We start from the raw sequence: 21,063 nt of genomic DNA, 5'->3' as shown, positions 1-21,063 counted from the left end.
GTATCGCTTCATGTGTGATCAGAGGAATGCCGTGTGGGTGCGTGAGGACTTTGCCAGCTCGCAGTTCTGCAGCTCATCAATGAGGAAACAGCCCAGAAGCAATGCTATAAAAAGGGTTCATTATCAGAAACTACTTTGCAAACATGATGCTGTGCAAATTATGCACAGCCTTGCAAGCTTTCCACACCAAAGGCACATGCTTGCAGTGCTTAAGTGCTCTCTGTGAAAGGACACGCTTTTCATTACATGACAGTTTCCTGCTAAGCTGCAAATTCAGCTCAGCGTTACTACACTCAGGTCCCACGGGGCCTTTTACCTGCACAGCTGACTAAAATGCTCCACGTGGAACCAAGTTCCACTCCCCTTTGGAGAAGCAGGTCTTCAAAGACACGGTTGTCTCACCAGCTCTGCCTTCTGAGGTTCCACAGCAACCCCTCTGGGTATTCATTCAGTTACGAGAAGGAAATAAACACATGCTTACTTGCAATTAAAAAAAAGCAAGCAGTCTACATAGAAATACTTTACAGGTAGTAGAGCATTCTGTCTTCCTCAAGCAGCTCCTTCCTCGAAACCTGAAGTCTGTATGACAGGACTTGAAAGAACGTCATAACCCCACTCAGTGGAAAGACAAAGATACGCAAAAGCTGGATGAGCAATTAGGTTCTATTATTCAGTTGGAATACCTCGTGCACTATGCAACAATACCTGCAAGCCTATGGCTGAGACAGTTGAGAAGCAGAAATGTGTCAGATATCACTTATCCAAACACACAGACGTTTGCCTTAACCAGCAGTCGCTAAGCTGCACACCAGAGCAGTATCTTGCATTGCAGCTTTTGTCCTTGCAGATAACGCCCGTTAGCGCAGCCTGCCAGTTTGGTGACGGTGTCATCATTCAAAACTCTGTTCTCACTTGAAGTTAGTTCTAAACAACCAGGCAGCACACCAGTTCAACCAACCAGCCACTTAAAAAACCACCAGGCTGAAGGAAGGTTGCTAGACTGACCCTTGAGGAGTACTTGTAGGCTAAACCTAAATGAAGAACTTCATTAACAGTCTTGGGGGAAAAGAAAGAGCTGGTGTTTGTTAATGCTACTGAGCTGAGAGATGCTGTCCCATGTCAGAGCACAGCACAGTAACATAATGCATAGACTGCATTACTTGAGGACTGGAGTCAGAGAAACACGGTGATATTTAACAATACATGGACCAGAGTGTGCAAATAGAGTTCCTCAAAAATGTGCTACAAATTCCTATAAGCTGTGGAAAAACACCTGTCAGCAACGGCAGAGGAGCAATACTACATCCATCATCACCAGATCACACAACAAAAGGGTATCAAACTGGCTAGCAACAGGCTAGTCCAGAAATCATCAGACTGCTCCTAACCATTAGAGGAGTCATTCTAAAGACAGTTTTCAGTAACTGCTATATCCAACACAATACTCCTGTAGGCGAATGAGAGCATGGCTCTATGAACACTGCTGCCTTCAGACACAGAACCATTACAGTGGAAAACTATGTGTTCTGATATATGTATATTAAGTCCTGATATCTAGATATGACATACATACAGCAGAGTGTTTAGCTGCCACACTGTTCCGCTCTTTAACTCTCAATTTATTCACCAATATGTAAAGCACAGCTACTATGCTCCTTAAATTACATACCAAGGTACCACATTCGAAAGTTACCTCCTACCTGCTGCCCTCTGACGTAATCCAACCTCCTCAGTATTTCCCCAACAACACAAAAAAGAATCTCAGCAAGCAGGGCCGTACTGAAGTTGCAGACACATGCTCTCTCGACTTGAAATGAATCCCTACTGGTTCTTCTGGGCCACGCTGTCTGCTCCAGCATCTTTCAATTGAACTTGGGAATACATAGATCTTGGAAATACCTAAAACTTCAGTTAAACGATTCAATTCTCCCAACCTATGGTGGGGAGATATACTCCTAATCCCTCCAAAGCCCTCACTGAGCAGCTGAGGGACAGAACAGGCTGTGAGACTGCCTTCAGCAGAAGAATGAATCTCTCTGAATTTGCCCAGCTGTACAAAGCAGTGCCACATCCAGCTGGATGCGTGGCACACACCCAGCTCCAGGCCCACTCAACTTTTCCTGGGTCAGAAGGTTTTTGGGGTGTGTAATAACGCAATTCAGCCAGAAAACCTCTGCTTACATTGTCCCATTGTCAAGTTGTCCCCTTCTGCCAGGGCAGAGGAGCTGCACCTCCATCATGCTCTGTGGCACACACCTCCTTCAGCCTGAAGAACAGTAACAAGCAGGGAGGTGAGCCCTGGTTTCAGGAACACAATCTGTGGCTGGTTGGGTTCACCTGCTGGCCAAAAACTCTGCCAGTAGCCAGGTACCAGCATGGATGTTGAGTGCAATTAAATGCGTGTGGGCAGGGGCAAGGAAGCATTAGTTGGGACACTACGGAGGACAGAGAAGGGATTTCCAAACTGTCCTAAATCTCCACTGATTTAATCAGCAGTGACAGGACACAATCGAAAATGAGGACATGACCTGGAGGTATACCCACTGCAGTGAAAAGGGAAAGCATAGATTATAATGCAAACAGACCAAGAGAAGAGCAACAAAACTAAAGGAAAAGATTGGCTCATCAACCTGATAGCAGCCAACAAAACTGACTTCCCTCTGAAAATCTGGAGAATGTACAGTATTTCTATTCTTCTCCAACAAGTAGTTATAAGGCTTTAAACTGAAATGCACTGTACCCGGCTCTACTAACACAAGGGAGGTACTTACCTGAGAAAGTTTCTTCATGGACACAGTCTGTCTCACACACATACATAATATATCATTGAAATTATGCAATTGTCTTACCCTCATGCTTTTAATTTTATCAGATATTTTTACTACACAAAAGCTTCACCCTGCTAACTTGGGCTCTTGCTGAGTCAGCCAAGCTGGAAGAGGCACCTCAAGCTCTCTCTAAGCTGGCCATGGAGGAGAAAGGGCCCACCCAGCATAGCCACTGTGAGCAGATATCCCTTCCCTCACTAACAGTTGAGAGCCTCTGCAATTGATGTCTGGAGAAGAGGAGGCTCAGGGGAGACCATATTGCTCGCTACAGCTACCTGAAGGGAGGTTGTGGTGAGGTAGGAGTTGACCCCTTCTCCTATGTAACTAGCAATAGGACGAGAGGGAATGGCCTCAAGGTGTGCCAGGGGAGATTCAGGTTGGATGTTAGAAAATACTTCTCCCAGAGAGAGGTCAGACACTGGAACAGGCTGCCCAGGGAGGTGGTGGAGTCACTGACCCTGGAGGTGTTCAAGAAACATTTAGATGTTGTACTGAGGGACACGGTTTAGTGCGAAATATTGGTGACAGGGGGACAGTTGGACTGGATGATCTTGGATGTCTTTTCCAACCTTTGTGATTCTATGATTCCATGTGCTAAGCCCAGACCAGAGTCTATAATAAGATTCTTGATAGAGAGCAGTAAGAATATATCTATGAACAGGCTGGTAAAAAAATAAAAAATCTACGTATACAATTCAAGTAGATGCACACCTCCCTTATACACAGCAATTGCATTTCATATTATTAGTTTCTTATCAATACCAATGCTACCAGCATGAGATAAATGCAACAACCAGGAGGACAAAATAAGAGCAACTTTTGTCATTTAGATATCAGCAATGTGTAGAAGGAGGATATTAAACACAGAGGAGGATACTAAGGGCTTCGTGGCAAACTAATTAAAGTGCCCTGCCAAAGGCAACAACAGAACTGCAGGGTACCCTGAGCTGGGAAGCATCCACATGATGAATAAAAAAATTCTGAATTTACTCCCTTGTCCAAATGAAAACGTATAAAACTATAAAAAACATTAACAGCAGAAGTTGCCACATATTAGTTTGCAATCAAATGCACCTTTTACTGAGGGCCTTATCCCCCCCCAGTGATGTCAATGGCATTCAGGCAGTGACAAGTCACATGGCAGAGAGCAGCCTTCAGTCTCCTACCTGTTTGCACAGCTTACAGTTCTCAAGGCTAAGCAAAAACAAGACAGTTGATTTCTTTAGGCTATTTTTATAGCTTGAAAGTAAACTTTGGGGCTGTAAAATCTCAAATATTTGCAAACTGATTCACAACTCAAAGTGCTCCTCGCCTGTCTCTACTCCAGCAATTTGCAAACGAAGTCCAACCGTTCTGCCTACGTGCAAAGCAGAACTCAGCTCCTATATGGTGTATTCAATGTAAAAGGCATTTTCTTATAGTTGGTCAAAAGAATTAAAAAACTCTCGCAGCTTTTTCTTTCTTTCCCAGAGTCTTTCTCTTCTGTTCAAAAGGGAGCAAAAAGGATACCCTTTTTAAAATTCTTAAACCAAACCAGAGAAATATGGTACCAGTCTTGATGCCTCTGACCAGCATTTAGCTGACACTGTAATACCGTATTCAGCCTACAACCACCTGGGAAAAACATCTGTTCAAAAGCAAAGTTGGGCCAACAGCAAATTTCAAAGCTTCCTTACAGAAAAACGAGTTTCTCAATATGGCTGTACATTGAGGGTGTGGCTGCAGTCAGTCCCATGCAATGCTCCTGGGAATTCCTGACAAAGCCATTCTTCCTCTAGAACTAAATTCCTAGAAAGCACATTCCCAAATATACTTCATGAGAGTATAGTACGTAGCTGTGCCTGATGTCTGCTTATGGTTTTAAGCTAGCCCACACATGTGGTGAGATTCAGCTTATATACAAGGCAAAATTCAGCATGTAAGCTCCTGCTGCAAATGCAAAGGCAGGCATTCAGGCAAGAGAATCTAGGGAGCTGCTGAGCTGACCAGACATAAATGCCATCTGTACCTTATGGCGTGCTGTATTGCCCTCAAGGCCTCACTGACCAGCTCAGCTAGATCCTATAATTGTTTATAAGAGCTGTGATAATAAAGTCAGATACACAAACAGACAGGGATTTGACATCTGTTTGCCTTGCTGTGCAATACTACTGCATGGACAGTGCCCAAGGCATGCCTGCTCAGAGGTCCCCTGCCTAGCAGAAACCCACACCACCCAGCCAGCTTCTTCTGGAGAAAGGTCACGCTGCCTCCTGCCAACTCACGGGGAATCGCTGCTGTAGGCTTAGCGCTCAAGCTGTGTGCATCACCCATCTCTGCTCTGCAATCACTGCTTCATCTGTGCCACATATCATATTCCTGCAACCAGAAGCGTCGAATCCCAGACACCAACCACGTCCTGTTCCCCAGCATCACACTGACACAGGAAGAAACCTACCTTACAGGTATAAGCAGGGAGTGAGAAAGATCAAAATTAAGGCTAAAATCTGACTGCAGAACAGACAAGTTTTGCCTGTGTGTTGTCTTTGCCTTGTTTCCAGGACCCTAAAATGTCTTCAGTCCACGTAAGCCAATTTAACACCTAGCATCTTGAAGAATGGACAAAAATGCAAAGATCAAACAAAAGGCAGGCGTCGGTATACAATGACAACTGTGTAAACTCTTAGCATACCAGGCAATATTCTTCCAATAAGGGCATCTAGCAACCAAAAGGACTCCTCTTCATTCTTTGTAATAAGAATCAGGTATCCAGCTATGAAATTCATGCCCTGAAAAAAAAAAAAGAGAAGGATTTCAAGATGCAGACATTCTCCTTAAGAGTTTCTAGTTCATTTCTTTCAATTAAGGGCTAACTTACTGCAGTTCTACATAGTTGGTACATTAAGTGAAGTCTAATAATAAAGGCCACTGGTTGAATAAGCTGTTAAACCTGCATGGTGACGGCTACCAAGAATTATTAAAAAGAGCTCAGAGAGAGAAAACCAAAAGAAAAAACTTAGCAGTTTATGATTTACTTTCAATTTCCCCTTTAAAAAAAAACATATATCCCAAAGCCCTGTCCCAGTGTAGCTGATGAGTGTCCTAGCTGGAACCAAAACAAGGCTGATGTGGATGTGCAACACAACCATAACACACCTGCAGGTGGACCATGCAGCTGCAGAAGAATGTTTGAGTCAAAGATTCTTCTTCAGATTCTGTTGCTCATAGCCACCATAACACTGTTAAGTTATGGCAATATGACTAATTTACATGCACAGTAGTTCACTTTCTTTGTATTCCTCAGCGTGAAGATAAGTTGTCTCAAGTACATCTATTCTATTGTAAACAAGATAACACCTATAGCAATACAGAAAGCAAACCAGCATGACAATTTACAAAAGGTGTCCCTGAGGTGCAAGCTCCCCTGAAAGTTTTCCCGGGCTAACAGAAAATTACATTGTCTTTAAATATTTACAGGCTATGAAAGCCAGTGCTGGTTACATTGCCTTCTTCAGTTTCACCTCTTTATTTGACTTTCTCCCTGCTCTCTTCCCTTCTAAGCTCAGCATCTACAGCAGTGCCGGTAGCCGCAGGCAGCAGCGCTGTCCCCTGGTCACAGCTCTGAAGAAGGTGACAGCCACCAGAAGCCAGAAGCTTGTATTGAAGCCAAGATCTTTTTCTTCAATTCGTCTGTCCCACCACAGAAGGCCTTGCAGCACTCCCAGAACACAGAAATATTAGGACACTGCACCTTACCCGATGGTTCATTTTCAAGCTTTGAGTCACTACAGCTTAGACAGACCTTGCACGGCCTTACACGGTGCTTGGCCTCCTAGCCAGGATGTCAACTATTTGTTTCTAGGCTGATAGCTTAGTAATTGCATCCATCTATGGTGACAAGAGACTGCTTGGCATTTAACATGGCACACACACATAGCTTCTCTTCAGAATACATTCACAGGGCTCTGGACTTCACTGGTTGTACCAGGGTAGACAGTGCCATGCCCCTGTCCCAGCATGACAATGCAAAGCCCAACATGCTCCCAGGTGGGGGACTAAATGCCAGCAAATACCAGAAATGCGCTAGCATTATGAAAATTATGAAATGAAAATGCCCCCTTGAAGAGCATTCCGAGGGCAAAAACTCTGCAAAATACTAAAGATCTATTTTTCTTATTCATTCTGAATTTTCCAACGTTTATAGGGTTCCTTCTATTGTGTAGCAGGCACCACAGTATCTATTGGGATGATGACTTCTGCTTCACAGCAGAAAAGGTGATTTCCTGAAACATTCTCATTTATGACATGCCTCAGAAAGCAGGTACTGGCATTTAGTTTAGGTTCTGTTTGCAAAGCAGACTCTTCACATTTCTATACCTTCTTCGTATGTTGTTCTCATAACATTAAACATTTTAATAAGCATATAATATTGAGAGCAATAAAATTGAAAAGTCATGCATCTTTTATTTCCCATGTTTCAAACAATCTCTGTGTACAGCTGGTTTGTATACACACGAGGTTTAGGTTAGCACTTGTGTCTTCAGAGCAGAAAGCGAAGAGAAAAGAGGCAAGTGTTCTTTCTCCTCCTCTCCAAAGCAACTAATCTGGATCAAAGAATCATAGAATAGCTTGAGTTGGAAGGGACCCCAAGGGTCATCAAGTTCCAAGCCCCCTGCCACAGGCAGGGCTGCAAACCTCCAGATCTGGTACTAGATCAGGTTGCCCAGGGCCTCATCCAGCCTGGCCTTGAACAGCTCCAGGGATGAAGCATCACAGCTTCTCTGGGCAGCCTGTTCCAGCACCTCACCACTCTCTCCGTAAAGAACTTCCCCCAACATCCAATATAGACCTTCCCTCCTTGAGCTTAAAACCATTACCCCTTGTCCTATAGTTGATACAACTACGTGTGATGAAACATTTGTTTTGCACTTAGTGAACAGAACCAAATACAGTCAAGTAGCTACAAAAAGACCATAGAGAAACTCATAAGGACACTTGAACCTGCTTGAAGTGATAGATTTTTATTTATTTATTTTTAATCTCCCAGGGTCATTTTAAAAACAGATATAGCTTATGGATCTGCTTCTAAATCTGCACATTCAAATGGGCAAAATGACCATTAGTGAAATGCCGCATTATTTAAAAACAAGCAAGCACACACACATACAACACGGTGATTTACATACCTGGCAATATCCTACTGCTTTATTGTGATGTCCATATGCCACCAACACATTGTAGAGAGCATGCTGCAAGCAGGGATCAGCCGTTCTGCGGAATTTTACATTATCTGGAAATGTTCTGTTCATGTCTAGACAGAAGGAGGAAAAAGACCAAAATTAAGAGCTGGTCCTTCCTCTGCCTTCCAAAGAAACTTTTCCAGCTTTCCTGAAGTACAACCGAAACCTCATTAAACTGTGGTTTTGGTGGATGAATTTTAACAAAGATCAGCTTTTCCTCTATTTTGGCTAAAAGGCCATCTGTATTTGTGGATAATCTATTCCTAGAAAGACTAATCCTATTAGGGTACAGAAATCAATTCCAGGCAGGACTATAGGAATTCTTTTGCAGAATGGATTCTCTCAAGGCCTGACTGCAAAGGCTAAATGAGAGCAAACCACTCCGTTAGACCGATAAAAACCAACTCTCATCTAATTTATCGAGCCAAATGGCATGAAATGAGCTGCAGCTCGAGGAAAGCATATTCTCATAACAAATCGAATGATCGGCTGACTTATCACCCACGGAGCTCCCACCAAACATGCCCAAACTTAACTATTAAAAAAATAAACAAACAGAAGACCCATTCCTGCAACTGATCACTTTCACTTGAAATCACGGCTTCTTTGTAGTTCGGTTTGGTTTTTATTGTTTTTTTTTTGTTGATATTTTTTTTCCCCTATGATGTGACCATCAGATAATCTGCTCCTTCCTCTGTGCAAGATCTGAGAAGGAGACTACACACACCCCACATGCTTAGCTCAACGTTAAACCAAGGACTGTGCAATTACTGACATTTCAAAACACTCATTTCTTCCAGACCAAACGTGAATAGTATCTCCCTTTACAAAGGACTAATAAGAAGACAGGCAGGTTAGAGCCAGTCACCCCAAACTCTCTTTAGTGTTTGGAAAGAAACAGGCAGAGTTAAGTTTTAGCCAGCTTCACCCTATGGAGAGGTGAGCAAAGGTTACTTAGTCCACTTGCATATCTGATCTGTAGAAGTACAAGTTCGGAAGAAAAATTCTATTTAAAAACAACGTTCCTTAGAAGATTTTCAAAACCTAAGACACAATAAAATAACAGTTATTTTGGTTATATTTAACAATAAAAAAGTGAGTTACAGTAAGCAAAAAAAGCTCAGTAAGAGCATTACTGCATAGATATTTGTGTCCTGTGAGTTATCAGATCTTATCAGCTGTTCCTATGTAAAGGACTAAGTCTATTACAGCCTTGACACGAACTGGAGCTGTAAGCAACTAAATGGAAAGAGTCCCCCAAAATCACGATTAGTGTCATGGAAATCAAAAGCATTAAGAAGTCATCACACCAATCACTATTCTTTTTTCCTTCCAAAGTCAATAAATCATTTACAGAAATGGGAGGGTTGGAAAATATTTCACCTCTCACATGACTTACAAGAAAAGCACAAGGCACAAAAGATAATTTTAAAAGGACTTGAGCAGCAGCCAGGCAGTTACAGGATAACTATGTTTGTTTTGCTTCCTCTCGGTAGGAAGAACAGCATTGTATTTGCATAATCAGAATAATTTCTTGTTTACTGAAGTATATGCTGGACTTCACAAAAAATGAAAGTAGACATTTCAGCTGTGGCTCTTCCCAACAGCTGTCCAGAGTAAGGGTGAAGAAGGAGTAGAAGTCATCCAAACAGAGCAGAGGCTGACCAAACTGAAGTCATCTTCAATTTCACAACCTGGGGAAGGTCTGTAGAGAATCAGTTCCTATTTGCTTTCTGATTCCAGAACGTGTTTTCTTCATAAATTGAGCATAAATTGCATGAACTCCATTCCCTCCCACCTCCAAAAGAATTGGAGAAAATACAGAAGAGAATGGCAACAAGGAAGATTCCAGGTAAGGTATTCTGAGGAAGTACCACTACACACTTTTTCCCCTCCAGCTCTTCCTTCAGCTGTTTTGGCAGACAGAGAACAAGGTGGGGGAGTCATTTGGGCACGACCTGTTAGAGCTTCTCCCACACAGAGCCCAAGGAGATGACGCTGTTGTTTCCTAAACGCCCTGAACTCAGTGAGCATTCCCAATCCCCACTAACAGGTCAACTCTCTTCAGAGAAATTTATTTATTTCCCAACATCTCCAGTGAAAAGTCAACAGCAATTGCCTGCATCACTTTTCTGAATCAGTTATGAATGATCCCACAAGCACCATCTGACCCATACAGCCAGGTCCTCACACCACAGGTCACGAGGTGCCATACAGGCTGAGATCCCTCTGAGTTCCCCACCAATATAGCTCCTCTTCATGAAATGCAAGAGTGCAAACGTGGCTGTTAGCTGCGTGTCCACATGAGAGGACTTGCACACACTACGGACCTACCTGCAATTCAATGGCCTGGTCTAAGGGGAACTCACTGCAAGCAAGCTATATTAACTTACAGCCAGACTTCTCTGTAACCAGCACACAGCCTTTGCACCAGGAGGAAAGTCACGTTTTATCATACCAACATCACTCATCCTACAAAATTTACTATAATAGGGCACGAACAACAAAGCTCAGTAGGAATGCATTCCCTTCTAAATATGTACGAACACTCAACTATGAAAATTTCCATCAGAACTTAGAGACAGGCATTTATTAAACTTAAGAGCTTAAAGAGTCTTCTCACTCCTGTATTTCTCTTAAAAAATAGAAAATGTTCCAACAGCAGGTGTCATAAAGCAAAAGCAGCAATAAAGCTCATCAATTAGGAATCAGCAAGCTGAAGAGGGAAAACAGTCAAAAGACAGCTTAAGATTAATTGCTATTAGTAATCAGATTTTTCTTCAAAACTAGACCGTTTCCCTGTACAGACCAACAGTGCTTTTTCATAAATAGCTTGGGTTGCAAGAGACTCAAAGATCATCTAGTTCCAACTCCCCTGCTGGGCAGGGCTGCCCCCACCAGCTCAGGCTGCCCAGGGCCCCATCCAACCTGGCCTTGAGCGCCTCCAGGGATGGGGCACCACAGCTTCTCTGGGCAGCCTGTGCCAGCGCCTCACCATTCTCTGAGTGAAGAATTTCTTCCTGACACCTAACCTAACCTAAACCTCCCATCTTTCAATTTAAATTCCCTCTTGTCCTATCACTACCTATATGCCTGAAAAGTCGGTCCCCCCCCTCCTGCTTGTAAGCTTCTTTCAAGTATTGGAAGATCGCAATGAGGCCTCCCCAGAGCCTTCTCTTCTCCAAGCTAAACAATCCCAACTCCCTCAACCTTTCATCATAGGAGAGGTGCTCCAGCCCTTTGATCATCTTCATGGCCTCCTCTGGACCTGCTCCAATGGCTCCGCATCCCTCCTGTACAGGCCTGCACACAGCGCTCCAGATGAGGCTTTACAAGGGCAGAGCAGAAGGAGACAATCACTTCCCTCTCCCTGCTGGCCACCCCTCTTTTGATCTAGCCCAGGACACCACAGGTCTTCCGGGCTGCAAGAGCACACTGCTGGCTCGTGTCTAGCTTTTCATCCATCATGACCTCCAAGTCTTGGTCAGCAGGGCTGCTCTTTAGGAGTTCATCTTCCAGTCTGTACTCATACCTCGGAACGCCCCAACCCAAGCGCAACACCCTGCACTTGGCCTTATTGAACCTCATTAGGTTCTTGCGAGACTGTTTTTCAAGCTTGTCCAGGTCTCTCTGGCAACTTAATTGATGGCAAGTTAATTATATCCCATTGAAGACATTCCCATACTGCAAATAAATTCCAAGTGTAAATGGAAATTATTTTGAGCTTCTGGGCACATAAAAGAAACAGGAAACATTGGCTTTTATATATTTTACAAATAATTTGAAGGAAAGTCTACGGTTGGCCTTGTCCTCCCAACCCTCCTTCTGAAACAAGAGGAAAACACGGTTGCTCTTCCCTTGTTTTTAAACCTCAGCATTGAGCCGGCCTATTACTTTATAGCTACACTACAGGACTGCCTGAAAATTTTGGAAATGGCAAACATGAGAAGTGAATGGCAACACAACTCCACACCTTTATTCAGTTTTCTCTCACAAAGAACCACTCTGATGAGAAATCAACGTAGGCAAAATGTACTGAACGTCAGACAACAATTTACACTGAAATAGTCTCCAACTTAAGCTCACAATAATAAAAATTTGTACAGTAAAGATTACCAAGTTGAACACAATATTTCCATTCCCTTTTAATACTTCTCTAACCCTCATTCATTCACATTGTTGTTCTGTTTCCAAAGGGAAATTATCACTCTGAAGTACCAAGATCTTTTCTTCTCCCCCGTTCAAATAAAGCCACCCAACCTATTTTTCCCAAATCCCATTCCCTCACTTGAGCAGCAGCCAGGCAGTTAAAAGATAGCTGAGAGAAGAAATGGCTTGCATCTCTCCCTTGCATCAAATACACTTGACTGAATACATTTTGCTCCTCCTCCCTGGCCCTTAGCAAGACCGGCTATAGAAACTCAATGTCACAGTTTCCTCCGTATTCATAAAATTAGAGTTCTGCTGTTCCTAGCTCTGAGCAGGATACAAGCCAGATGATTTCTAGCTGTTCTTCGCATTTGCAGGAACATGAAAATGTTCCAAAATGCCTCACTAAGGTGTGTAGTCCTAAAAGCTCATCATGCTCCTGTGGAGGGAGAACTTAGCATAAAACAAGAAGTGTTTCAATGATTATCTAACTCCAAATAAAATCAGTAACGCCCCAACTTTAACTACTTGGCTTTTTCAAGATGGAAAAAGATAACAGCAACTGCTTCTGCCATTCTCATGAAATAACCTCAGCACTGCACTTGCTGCTCTTCCAGGACCTTTGCGGAAGGAAGTAATAGCCACAAAGGCAGGTCTCATCTAGGAGATGACACAGTACTTTCTAGTTTGTTCTCTGTTCCTTCCCAAATAATTTCTAATCTTCCTTAGTGTTTTTGACCACATGATAATCCTGGAAAGAACCGTACTGTTAAAGAGCTTATGGCTAATCTAATTTACATGTTAATTCACCACTACTACTGAAACCTAAGTTTTCCATGACATACTTGATCTCTTACACTTGAAGGGCACAGCACAGCAGATAAACAAGGATTTTGTTATCGGGACAATGACCTGTTTTGATTGCTTCAACCAGCTTGTCATTTTTCTCTCCTTCGAGCAGTCTCTGGTAGTATCCAGGGTTTTGCTCCATGTTGGTTTGAGCCCCACTCACCATCATCCAGATCAACGCACGGTGTTCATTGGGAATGCCTTTCCTGATATATCTCTTCACTGCAAAACAAAATGTTTTTTTTTTAGTTGATTAATTTTTAAAATATTTCCAGCTACACTTTTCTTTCGAAATGAGGAAAAGAAGCTTTATAAGTCATAGGAAAACTCTTGACTAAAGATCATTATGCTTTCAATCCTACACTACCAGCTAGGATAAACATTTTCTTCTCAGCTACAGAGTCTGTTTTAGATTCACTCCTAAGTTCTTGCCACTTAGACTCCCCACACTGATCATCAGCCCCAGTCCTCTGCTCCCACATGAGGGCTTCGAATCTTTCCCAGCTTTCTGGGTGGAGATACAAACAGCAATCTTTGTCCTTTTTCATTCAGGAAAGCACCATGTTTGATCTCCCTCTAACATCCTCTGACATATCACTGATAGCTTGGTTATGCTCTAGAACAAATGGCTACGTTAACATAATGCTAGGATTTCAGCTTAGTACCTAAGTGCAGAAACCATAGCAGACAAAGATACATATGAAATAGGACGCTACCATCTAAACTCATTTAGCAGTGATAAAAATGTGAGCGAGCAGCAGATAATTTTCCCAAAATAACTGGGGAAGTCTTTTCCAATCTAAAATAGCTGCTATCTCCGGCATCGAACCATTCCTTTTTGTTTGTTTTTAATTTAAGAAGATGATTCAAGTATGAATAACTAGGATGCAAGATTGCAGGAAGAAGCACCAGGCTATTAACAGCCAGAGCAGCTTCCTCCTGGGAGTGGAATGAAAGATATTAACACAGAGCCAATGTTGGTCATTGATTCATAATCCTAAATGAGCATTACCCCTAATGACCCAAAAAAATAACCAAGCATTTTTGATTCTAGCTTTTTCCAGGGAGAAGAAACTGACAAAGGCATCAGATATTTCTTACTAAATGAACGGGACTTGAATGAGAATGAGGAATTCTTTGTTGTTCCACACAACAGCACTACCTAACCTGGTTATATCCAGTCACATAGATCTGTAACTCGAGATAATCAGTACCTGAATTAAAGGCAGTTGGCCTTGAAAACAGCAGAGTGAAACAGAAGTCTACAGCAACTCAGACAGTGACCTTCTATACGCATTCACCTCATTTTAGCCACCTATCCTCCAGGAGCCTCAACTGCTTTCTCAGTGTCAATGGAGAGATCCATGCATCTCTAATGGGCATTCCACCCACCTAAAATCTGGTACCTTCAGAGAAATGTTTCACATTTGCAATAAACACTTGGCCTTCACGGTACAGTTTTTGTTCAGTGCTCCCATGAGTGTTTGTAGTACGGGTAATGGTCTCTCCCGTTCCAGCTGTAAAGTAACTAACTACAGCCCTCTACTAGACAGACTGGAAATAATTCAGAAGTTTCCACGTTTAATAACCCCTACTTCACATTTTTTTCATTTCTGATGCTCAATAAATCCTATAGACAGGCACAGCAAATGCAGGAATGCATCTGAGGAGCCCCATTTTGGCCAATGAGATGTTCAGATGAGCCTGCAAATGCTCCCAGAAGCTCACTGACTGGGTAAATTACTGGGTTATCATATTGTAACACATAAATTTGGATGGTACTTCTTCTGTAACAGCTATCAATTCTGAAAGCAGAGCCAACATCCACATCCAACAACACTGCACATTAAATTCAGAGAACTGGGGATGAGCCTTTGACCTTGGCACAAGGGGAAAGCAGCCCTGCAGCGCCGCATACACTCATTATCCCTCAGTGTCACCATCCACATGACAATAGGTGGCCAGAGGCTCGTATAAGCCCAGGCGACTGCCTGTCCCAGCTCTCCCACTCCCTGAAAAGTAGAAAAGCCCACCAGGAAAATGACAGTTCTTGAGCTTTTTGTCACAAGGTAAAGTTGTATTTACCTTTTTTTCCTTCCCCTTTACGTTGCTTCACTCCGCACCATAGACAGACTGAGCCTAAAAATGCTCCTAGCATAGCTGATGGGTACATTACTGGACTATCTTACTGTAATACAAATTCAGATGGTATCTTTTTCTGGAACATCTATCTATTCTGGAAGCAGACCCAGCATCCACCTCTAACAACATTACACATTAAATCATACAAGTGGAGATAAGTCTTTGACCTTGGCACAAGGAGAAAGCATAGCAGGACACTTTTCAAAAAGGCCCCAGGAGAACTCAAAATAAGGAGATGGGTTCACAGATAAAGCTTCTGGGCTTGAGGGGTGAAATGGCAAATCAAGTTATGCAGGAAAGCACCAATTCAAAACAAAAATGATCCTGCTGATAATATTAGAAGAGTGTGAAAAGCATCTTCTTGTAACAATTACGATCAAATGCAGAGGAAACTAACTCAGACCCTAGAGAAAAATTCCACAGCAGAGCTGAAAACAACTTACCAAGAAGGAATTGAAAGTTTTGTTTCAAGAACACATTGCAGAAGAAACAAAGCAGATCCGTGCTGTAAGCATTCAAGTAGCTGTCTAACATACAAACAGACTTTATAAGATGCTTGCTCCTTCCTTCCTTCAAGCCCTGCACAGGAACAGAAGTGCTCCTGTTACAATCGCTGTTTAGTACCATCCCTTTCATTTTTCGCTGTGTTTTACCAACCTCCAAGACCAGAAAGGCACCTTTTGCTACTGGTCAATTTTGACTAATGCACTCATAAGAGAATGAACCCAGCTCTCTTGTACAACACACTTTTGGTCACAGTTTAGCTCCTTTGGGTGATTATGTCCAGTGGTTTGGTTGTCTTTTGGTCCCGGAAAGATAGCAGCCAAACAGATGGAAGCAAAAATTAAGTGGACCTCAGCAATGAAGGAGATCGAAATAGGAGGCAAGAGACCAAACACCAACTAGAAATGTGCATGTGTATAGAAGTCATTGTAGATGATAAGGGCAGAAAGCGAAACAAAACACCACAAAACAATATGAAAGAAGAGACTGGAGAATGAGCAAAGGGAGCTATCAGCCAAATACCCATGGCCCGCCCTGCCAGAAGGCTGTGATCCAGAACAACAGGATACACTCCTTAATTATCCTTGTTAAAACGTAGTCTAATTACTTTTCTTTACAGTAGAACAGAATCACATACATACATACCACACAGGGACATGACAGCAGCACATGAACACACCACATTTCCAAACTGGAAAATTAACACAAGTCATCACTTCTTCCTGTTCACCTGAATCACCCTGTTCAAAGGAATTCCAAGCTTCTCTGCGTGTAAAGAGAAATGTGTGTGGAGCCACAGAGATGCCTCACTCATGGCTAGCCACAGCAGAATGCCTTTTAAAACAGTAAACTCAAAGTAAGGAGACGGGTTTGCAGATACATCTACCAGGTTTGTGGGGAAGCAGGGAGCAAGCACTCCTCACAGTTCCTGCTTATGGCTTCTGCAGCAAGGAGGTCGATTGGATACAGCTCCTGAGCAAAGCCTCAGAGCAAGGACCCTGGTTCTGGGGGAGTGAAACTCAGTGAGAGCACAGAGACCTCCTGCTCTCTGGGTTCCCACAGGGTCATCCTGCAGGACATGGTGCACACCGAAGCCACTACTTGCATGATTCTCTGTGCATCTGCCACAGACCTTAATCTTAATACTGGTATCAGAGGGGAAGTACTTAAATCAGTAATGGTACGGGTTAATCTGCTGCTATCCTCCTCCAAGGTATCAGCTGAGGATAACAATGGAGGTTTATTGTAACAACCCTAAATTTACACTCAGACCACATTTCCTCAACACTGTTTATTCCAATTGCACTCCTTATAGTTACATGAGAATGCATAGTTTACAAACTGAAGTACCTTTAGCAAAAATAGTAATGTCAAAGATGACACAGCAGCACATGGGGACTTGCTACCGTCAAGGCTGCCTGCATCCTCTCAGAGGATTTACTATATCCCATTTCTCACACACTGCTGCAGGCCTTTTGAAAATACAATACAGTAACCTGTTAGTGAAGATTAACACATTAATGGCTATTAATGGTTATTACATTAATGGTTATTAGTGGCGGGGCAGCATAACTACTGCTACTGAAGCCTAATGGACAAGCTAAGAGAATTAGTCAAGGTTTCAGCTCTGAAATAATGCCAAAGGCATTCACACTGCCATGTCACAGGAGTGTGACAAGTCTGGAACATGCTACATGAGAGGAGAGAGATGTGACCAACTCACAGATACTACTTAAGGTTGCACCTGTCACAGTTCACACATTTTAAGAAAGTAAGGAAACTATTTTTTCACAACTAGAACATTACATTCTGCAGAATCTCAAAATCCTCACTAACTCAGAACACTGCACAGTTACCACTATATTAAAATTTAACACCCTAAATAAAAGCTTCTTTATATTTGGAAGAAAAGTAAGAGAGTAGCAGTTACCTTCTGGTAACTGAGCACTGGAACAGCCTGCCCAGGGCAGTGGGCACGGTCCGGAATTGCCAGAGGTCAAGGAGCATTTGGTCAGCACTCTCAGACACAGGGTTTGAATGTTGGGTGGTCCTGTGTGGAACCAGAAGCTGGACTCGATGATCCTTGTGGGTCCCTTCTTACTTGGAAAATTGTACGACTCTGATTTAGCACCTATAGCTTAAACCTACATTTTCTGGTGATCCTCAGCCTCAAAACTGACATCACTCCATACACTGTTCCACTTAAGATGTCTAACTTGTTATCACTTCATTATTGTTGCCAAGGGAAAAAAAAAACAACCAGAATTAACACTCAGACTGTACCTGAGGCAGAGCTTTGAATATTCAACTGTATTTGTTCTACTTCAGTCTGCAAAGCGTTTAGCTCCAGTTCTCAGTACACACCCTTTCAGCAGCAAGGTGAATGTCAGTCTACAAAAGGAAGAACTTGAAAACTCCAGCAACCTAAAAGCTGTCAAGGAGTCGGCAACTGCTTTGCTAGCAGAGCCCTCACACCTTGATCCCAGGGCTCACAGAACCTGCAGCACCTCACGTCCTTTCAAAGAGCGCCAGGCAACAAACAGCTGCACACCAGCATCTGGAAGTTCCCTGTAATCTCTGGGTTACAGATGTAATAAGATATTATAATGTATGCCAAAGAAGGATTACTCCTCTGTAAGCTTTAAATCAAACCAATGATCTCCCTAACAGCAGTATATTCGCTTATGTATCATTACTGTTTATAATAAGAAAATAGTATTCAACATTCAAAAGCCCAAACCAATGCCATTTACACAGGTTCCAACATAATGTACTATTACCTACAAGTAACCACACCTTTTAAACTCTTCTGTATGCTGTTTTTCCCTTTCAGGAGCTTGGACCATTTTATTGCTCTTCTGGTGAGCACCACGAGGTATCTGGAAAAGAACGCTTCATAGGATGCATAATCAAAGTCGTCTGGCCTCTCAAATCCATATGAATCAACCCTGCAAAATAAAGAATTCCTGTACAACCGTTCCTACATACCTACAGCTGGGAAAAAAAAAAAAAAAAAAAGAGCAATAATGCTTCAGATAACTTCCAGCTGCTATTTCCAAAAGCAGCTCAAAAAATCCCTCCTCAACGAAACCCTGCTTTACACGAACTGTTAAATGCCTTTGATATGTGATGTGGAACGTACGTAAGCGAACTGAAACACGCACTGCTCAGTTAGTTTTACAGATTTTGCTACTTCTAGGAGTATTTAGAGCAAAGCATCCGTTCTATGCAAAACGGACCCAGACGACTGCACAGAAGCCCTGTCACGGGCACTACTGGAGCCACAGAACCACCCCAGCCTGGCTGGGTTTCAACTGGATGCACCTTGGGAAAACAGAGGCCGGTGGCCTCTTCCCTCCCCCGCCGCTTCACACCTGCTAGTGCACACAGAACGACGGAATTTGTCCCCGCGGTGGCAGCGGCACAGCCCTAGGTAAACGCGAGTCCACGGGCGTGCAGCAGAGCAGAACGCTGTACCAGCAGCCCCCGGACCTCCGGCGGGGGACAGGGGAAACCCAGAGCAGGGGACGGCTGTGGGACTCTCCCCCACGTTCTTCCCGCCCGCACCTGCCCCGGGTGCCGTCCCGCCTCACACCTGCGCCGCGGACGGAGGTGGCTGCGGACGGGAAGGGCATACCGCTCCCGCTGGCCCTGGCCTCGATGCCAGCGGGGAAGGGGCTATTTTAAGTCCGACAAAGTCCCCACCAGGAGCCAGGCACCGCCGCTCCGGCTGCTGGCTCGTCTCCTCCCTCGGATCGGCAGAAAGTTGTCCAAACGGCGTTACCCAGGGCCGCCGAGCCCCCCGCCCTACCTGTACGCCCACTCCCGGCCGTCCTCTAGCCCGGCCATCGGCCGTCCGCGCTCGACCCCCTCCGGCCGGGAGCCGCCGGCGGGCTCTCTTCAGGCCGAGCAGCGCCGCCTCCGCCGCCCCATTCGGAGCTCCGGCCGCCGAGCCCAACTCCCCGACGCGCTCCGCCGGCGAGGGGCGGGGGCGGCCGCCGGGTTCCGCCTCCCGTGTGCCAGGGGCCGGGCAGGGCAGCTACGCGCCCGGGGTGGCCTCAACCGCCTGCAGGCGGGCGGGCGTCGTGCCCTGGCTGCCCCTGCTCCGCGGAGGGGCAGCGGCTCCCGGAGCGCCCGGGCTCCTCGAGAGACCCCCCCCCCGGAGCGAGCGGGGCGGCGCCTCGGCAGCTCCCGGCCGGCGGGTCGGCCGCGGCCCTCCGCCATTTCGGGGTGGGCAGCCCCTGTGTATCCGCCGGTGCCGCGGGGAATCCTGGCTCCGTGTGTTTAATTTATAATTTTAGAGTTCTGACTTGACTGTCATTTCTGAAGTATGGATGTATATATATATGGTTGCACCTGAGCATCAAGTCAGGCGTCTGCTTCTGGAGCCTAGAGCAAAGATCTCAAAATGAGTCCCACTCCTCAATAGTGTACACGTACCCGAATTTCAGCCCACATAAGTGTGCTGAAAGTGCAGCTAACAAGTCCTCTGTCAAAACCAGAATTCAGCCCTTGTGTAGATAGCTTCCTAAAAGCCAGTCCTGTTGCTCCAGTGTACTTCATCCCACACAACTGCCACAAGCAGATGTGGCTCTGATGCTGTTTGGGAAGTGTTTCCCATTTCTGTCACCTCCTGAACAAATGTCAGAGACCTCAGTGTGAGCGAAACGTCCCACTAAAATGCAGTGAGAAAGGCTCCAAGTGCCATCATTCCGACCAAAAGAATTTCCCCCATAAGCAGTGAGAGGAGATGGTTGTGTGTTTGGATTCATTCAGTTGGTTTGAACTATTTTTTCCCAAATCCTCATACTCTGATACTCTCTTCCATTTAACTTCAGTTCCCCAAATAATTCATCCCATGCTTTGTTACGTTGAAATCCTATTAACTTTAGCTGCTGCTGGCTTTGTTTCCACCACAAACTAACCATCTACGAGGCAGACTGCCAAAGGCACGTGGAGTAATAATACCACAAATATTAATCCCCAGAAGGGCTTCCCTGTTTCCTGAGCCCACCCCTACCATCAGCACACTGATCCTTGCCATCGAGGCATGGAGAAAACCCAAACTTCACACAGATGCTGTGCTATCTGACTGCTGCAGAACAGGGTGGAGAGGGGAAAATTATCTTCCTGCTTGTCCTTATTTAATCAAGTTCTGACTTTGCACCAAGCAAGCGTTTGGAAAATTACAGCCACTGCCGGGGAAACATTATCTAGTTCAGACAGCAAGTCATAGTTGCTGAAGACAACAGATGGGATTTCAGGAGGGAGATCAACAGTTGTTCCTTCCCAGCACTCTCCTCAAGAAAGCTGTGTGGGATCAAAGGCACTCACCCACGCAGCAGTGTGGATGCAGCTCAGCTCCAGCAACA

General features: G+C 44.3%; 1 protein-coding gene across 3 annotated transcripts in view; it reads right to left on the bottom strand.

Moving 5' to 3' along the window:
* The window catches only part of GRTP1 (growth hormone regulated TBC protein 1), a 28,875-nt gene extending 9,117 nt beyond the window's left edge, over nucleotides 1–19,758 (bottom strand). Inside the window, exons 1-5 of one of the 3 annotated variants that reach the window (XM_021414866.1) lie at nucleotides 19,503–19,758; nucleotides 18,488–18,639; nucleotides 13,109–13,267; nucleotides 7,994–8,118; nucleotides 5,500–5,596 (exon numbers count right to left, since the gene is read on the bottom strand). In XM_021414866.1, coding sequence (XP_021270541.1) covers nucleotides 5,500–5,596; nucleotides 7,994–8,118; nucleotides 13,109–13,267; nucleotides 18,488–18,639; nucleotides 19,503–19,540 — 571 coding nt within the window. In that variant the 5' untranslated portion in view covers nucleotides 19,541–19,758. Of the gene's footprint in view, nucleotides 1–5,499; nucleotides 5,597–7,993; nucleotides 8,119–13,108; nucleotides 13,268–15,630; nucleotides 15,839–18,487; nucleotides 18,640–19,502 lie in introns of those variants that run through there. The other 2 variants (XM_021414886.1, XM_021414876.1) reach the window with 2 other exon arrangements.

Source organism: Numida meleagris, chromosome 1, assembly GCF_002078875.1.
Source record: "Numida meleagris isolate 19003 breed g44 Domestic line chromosome 1, NumMel1.0, whole genome shotgun sequence".
In the NCBI taxonomy this organism is placed as follows: domain Eukaryota; kingdom Metazoa; phylum Chordata; class Aves; order Galliformes; family Numididae; genus Numida; species Numida meleagris.
This window is presented reverse-complemented; position numbering and strand designations above follow the sequence as displayed.